The 4,785-nt window shown below is 49.4% G+C and overlaps 2 protein-coding genes across 2 annotated transcripts in view; one reads left to right on the top strand and one right to left on the bottom strand.

Annotated features, from left to right (window-relative positions):
- The window catches only part of LOC100740538 (histone deacetylase 4), a 27,625-nt gene that overhangs the window by 20,831 nt on the left and 2,009 nt on the right, over nt 1–4,785 (bottom strand). The window contains 1 exon segment of the mRNA XM_024367774.2: nt 2,860–2,990. Within this exon segment, the coding sequence (XP_024223542.1) occupies nt 2,860–2,935 (76 nt within the window). The 5' untranslated portion in view covers nt 2,936–2,990.
- Nucleotides 657–1,309, top strand: LOC117151682 (cytochrome c1, heme protein, mitochondrial-like). Its single transcript, XM_033320834.1, has one exon. The coding sequence runs from the start codon at nt 856–858 to the stop codon at nt 1,177–1,179; it is 324 nt and encodes a 107-aa protein (XP_033176725.1). The 5' UTR covers nt 657–855; the 3' UTR covers nt 1,180–1,309.

Raw genomic sequence — 4,785 nt, 5'->3', positions numbered from 1 at the left:
GGGTCGGTCGAGCCGTGTCCACGGCCTGTCGTAAATTTAACAGCGAGAATCGATTTCGTTGGTCGTCCGATGGGAAAAGGATAAAGGCGTGGTTCGGATTTACCGCAGCCACGATCGGAAGCTGCGGCGTTGTTCTTTATTTTCTGAACGAGTCGTCGGTGAAGGCGTTCGGGGGAATAGAGATTAGACCACCGAAGTACCCATGGGCGTTCAACGGTACGTTCAAGGCGTTCGATCACGCCGCTCTGAGAAGAGGATGGCAGGTTTATCGAACCGTGTGCCACGCGTGTCACAGTCTGCAATTCGTTCGTTTCCTTGACCTGGTCAACGTAACGCACACGGCGGAAGAGGTTAAACAGATCGCCGCCGAGTTCCAGGTTTCTATCGGAGCTAGAGCGCCGCGGTGGTTGACCGACGCGGCGCGACGCGATCACCGTACGTTCCGGCGTAACCAGTCGTAACCGAGCGAACGCTTTCGATCAGGTGGAGGACGGCCCCGACGATCAAGGCAACTATTACACGAGACCGGCGATGTTGTCAGACGCGATACCGTCTCCTTATCCGAACGAGGAAGCGGCTAAAGCCGCCAACTATGGCGCTCTGCCACCGGATCTAACTTACATGATTTTGACGCGCAGAGGCGGCCTAGATTACGTGTTTTCCCTGTTAACCGGATGGATGGACCCTCCAGCAGGGGTAACTCCGGACGAAGGCCAATACTTCAACGTTTACTTTACCGGTGGATCTACCATGATGCCACGAGTACGGCATTGGTGAAATCGCGATTAGTCGAACGCGCCTTGTCTCATCGATACTTGTTTTTCACTATCGTTGCTTCTTTCGACGCTTTCGCAGATGTTCTACGAGGGAATCGTCGAGTACGACGATGGCACACCGGCCACGGAGTCGCAATTGGCGAAGGACGTGGTAGAGTTTCTAATGTGGACGGCGTCTTCGGAGCACGACACGCGAAAGATCATGACGCTGAAATGCATGGGAATCCTTCTGACGCTACTGGTGTCCGTCGTCCATATCAACAGACGAAATTGGTCGCATTTGAGGAGCCGTCGCATAGCTTACGTACCAAATATCATCACCAGAGAACCTCGACATCCTACGTCTCCGTTCGCGGACAAATACGGCCGAGGAAGTAAGAGAAGCGGCTCGTTACCAAACTGATACACGGTCGTCGTGTTTTTTACCGTTGTAAAAAGTTCGATTCGATTCGACGCAACGATAAAGTTGCACGCGCGTCGAGACAGGGCCGGCAATTACGGAGAAACGAGGAAGAAGAGATTCGGTTGGAACGAGTTGGGTCGCGATGGAATGGGTGGGTCGGGTCGGGTTGGGTCGATTCGGTTCCGGTTGGTAGCGCGGGCGCAACATGTGCCACCGATAATCGTTTCGCAACGCGCGGCCTTGACGATGCCCGTATGCTCGATCGGGCCGTCTAAAAATAGAAAGCTCGAGAAACCGTGCAACAAACGTTATACCAGCTCTTTCTCTCTCTCTCTCCCTCTCTCTCTCTCTCTCTTTCTCATTCGCACGAGCACTCGCGCGCGCTCTGTCGCGCTCTGCTCAGCTGGTGGCTTCGACGATCGACGAATAATAGATCATGGATCGCGAATGACAGATAACGACGGTCGCTGATCTACGATCTATTTCGGATCGAGAGATCCCCGCTGCGTTTCGAGATTTATTTTTACTCGTTCTTTCTTGGACCACGTCGCGCGTCATCTTGCACCCCTCCATTTTTCTCGCTCTTACGCGTAACCGCGTACCGAGCGAGTAAATTCCCCTATCTCTAAAATAACCGTGATTCCTCGAAAGTATCGACTTTGACTTTCGTTGCTTCGCTCGCCCATCGCCCCCCACCCCACCCTTTACCGTACTCGGCTTGTGTCGCGGTCTCGTTTCGTTTCGTTTCGTTCGGTTTCGTCTCCGGTCTGGTCTAGCCTGGTCTAATCGTGTCACATCGTGTCGCGTCGATGATCTATGCGCACGTACGCGGCTCGTCTCGGCGCTCAATGGCAACAAGTGCGATCGCGGAAGAGAAGGGGTGGCACGGATCGAAAATATATACCAAACGATGAATGAACCTACCGCGTTGACGTTGAGAGCGCGCCAGCGATTTCGCGATCAACCGTAAGAAGCGAGACGGCTATGGTCGAAGGATGCATGGGCGGCACGAGAAACCATAATACTTGACGATTACCGTCGCTGTTCGATACGTTCGAAGCCTGTTACGATTCCCATACAACCGACTCGCACCGACGCGCGAAACGAAAGATCAATTTTACCTGGATGTCGCTCGTAATCGAGAAACACGGTACGCCTGGTAAGACCGGCGAACAGGCCATTTGTAACGATGGTTTGACGTTCGCGACCGATTCGAGGAGAATTTTCGTCTCGAATAGAATGGATCGCGCGCGCGGTCCTATCGCCTATCGGTTGAAAATCAACGAAATAGACCAGAAGAACGGTCAGGGGCAAGAACGGTCGAGACATTGGGATCGACTCGATGAAGACGAATCCTTCGTAGTATTCGTCACCATGACTATTATTGTTACGATGGAGGCTGTGCTCGTCGTTATCTTCGCGATCGTTTCTCGATCGCGTGGCACTGAGTTTGCGAACGTCGATTCCCACGCTGCTAGAATATCGCCAACAACCACAATCACGGGTCGCGTCGATAGTGACCTCGACCGCATCGCTTCTCGTTCTCTTTATCCGCGTTTATCGTGAGTCGGAAATCGCGAGCCGATCCGAAATTCATCGATCACCGTTCTTGCCACTCCAACGTTGAAATGATATTAAGAACCGGAAAATCCAGTTCAAATGTATACGTCGAAAACTTACCTTTGGTCGCGACGGCGCTTGCTCGCGCTTGTTCGCTGGACATTCTGTTTCCTCCAACATTCACCGAACCCTGCATTTACCGTCAACGCTGCAACGTCGTAACTCTTTTCTGCCTTGGTCGCATGCGTTTCCTGCAACGCGAACAAGCAATTTTTTTCCTTTCTCTCTCTCTCTCTCTCTCTCCCTCTCTCTTAAAAACAACTACGATACAACTTGCTAGAGCGTACGCGATCGTCGAGTTAGAAACTAAAGGGTAAGAGGAAAAAACAAGGATCGTCTGGAAATAACTTTATTCAGAAAATCGAGTTTTAATCTTTTTGATCCGGTAGTAAAGAAGCAATGTTCGATAAATTTAACTGTATTGTTTATAAAGCAAAGTTTATACTTTGATTAGATATCACGAAAAAAGAATGTTAACATAGTAATTACTGTACAGTACTTGTAATCCTTGTTATATTGCGCGTTTCGATCCAGTAACGAGTGGACATTCCCTGTTTTTACCCAATACACCAAACCTTTCAAACCGCTATATCTTAATGAGATATTTCGAACGTTATAACGATCGTGATTTGATAATTTTCCGTTGTCTCCTAGTTGTCAGAGAACGAAATGTGCTATGAAATTGAAAATCACGAAAACTGAACGTTCCTCGTTTTTCTTCGATCTTTTCAAACGTAAACGCGGTAGTAGAAGCGTCCACGTGACACAGGCGACGCCATGATTTTGCCACTCTCAACGTGAAATCCAAATTTCTCATTCGATTAGATTTATTCTAGTAGGTATCGTGCGTGGTGTCGCGCGTCGCGTGTCGCGTATCGCATACCGAGTATCGCATGTCGCGCGTACGCTCGATCTCGTTTATCAAAATTTCGAGATTCGCCAGATACGATCGATCGTGGAAGTGAATCGCGATCTCTCGAATGGTTGTCGTGCTTACCGGCTGCGTCAGCGCTAAACTTCGATCGCGCTCGATTCGTTCGAGGGGGCGATCGATATCATCTTTGTCGGGCAATACTTCCGTTTCGTTTCATAACAACCAATAGTCGCGAAATTTCTCTATTCGCTGGAAAACGTTGGGAATACTAAAGTTGGCGCGTAACGTATACGTTTCGTTTAGATAGAAACGATCGTTAAATAAATATACCGAACGTCCATGTAAGAAACCACATCGATCGACTTGTATTCGCGAGTGCGCGTACCCTCGCGCGCACGCACGACATGTATACACGGCATTCGCTAAACTCGACCGAATCAATTCGAAGACTAGAAAGGATAGCGAGTAACGTCGATAAGGAATACCGAACGAATAGATATTGGTGTTTCGAGTCGGGCATGGTAAACGAAAAACGTTAGCTCGCGGAAGCGCCGAGATATAACCTTCGGTTGAATTAAAAGAAGGTAAGAACGTTTGTATGCACGCCAAAATCACATGGAATGGAACGACTTCTTTGTCGAATCGTGAAAATCGTTTACGTAGAAACAGCTGATAAAAAAGAGAAAAACGAGACAGACACACATACACACGTACACAGGCTGGCCCGAGTGATGCTAATTTCATTTATCATTTTCTAGACTTTGAAAAAGATCAAACATTTCCGAAGATTTTAATTTCGGAAATCGAACTCTGCGTTTGAGGAGCGGCATGCTCGACGTTCAATCGCGGTTACGATGAAAATCGTATTGGTATTAGTGTCGGTATTTGTAGCTCGTGAACAAGTCCCGTGTCAGTGTCCGTGACAACGATGATGATGATGATGGTGGTGGTGGTGGTGGTGGTGGTAGTGGTGCTGGTGGTGGTGGCGATGGCGGTAGTGGAAGTGGACATAGTGGCACTAGTGGTGGTAGTGGTGGTGGCGGTACAGTGGTAGTGGTAGTAGCAGTGGCGATGATAGTGGTCGTGTGGTGGGTAAAGAGCGGCGGTAGCGG

This window comes from Bombus impatiens, unplaced genomic scaffold (genome assembly GCF_000188095.3).
Source record: "Bombus impatiens unplaced genomic scaffold, BIMP_2.2 scf_0361, whole genome shotgun sequence".
Lineage (NCBI taxonomy): Eukaryota > Metazoa > Arthropoda > Insecta > Hymenoptera > Apidae > Bombus > Bombus impatiens.
The sequence above is the reverse complement of the archived record's forward strand: the minus strand, read 5'-3'. Positions and strand labels throughout refer to the sequence as shown.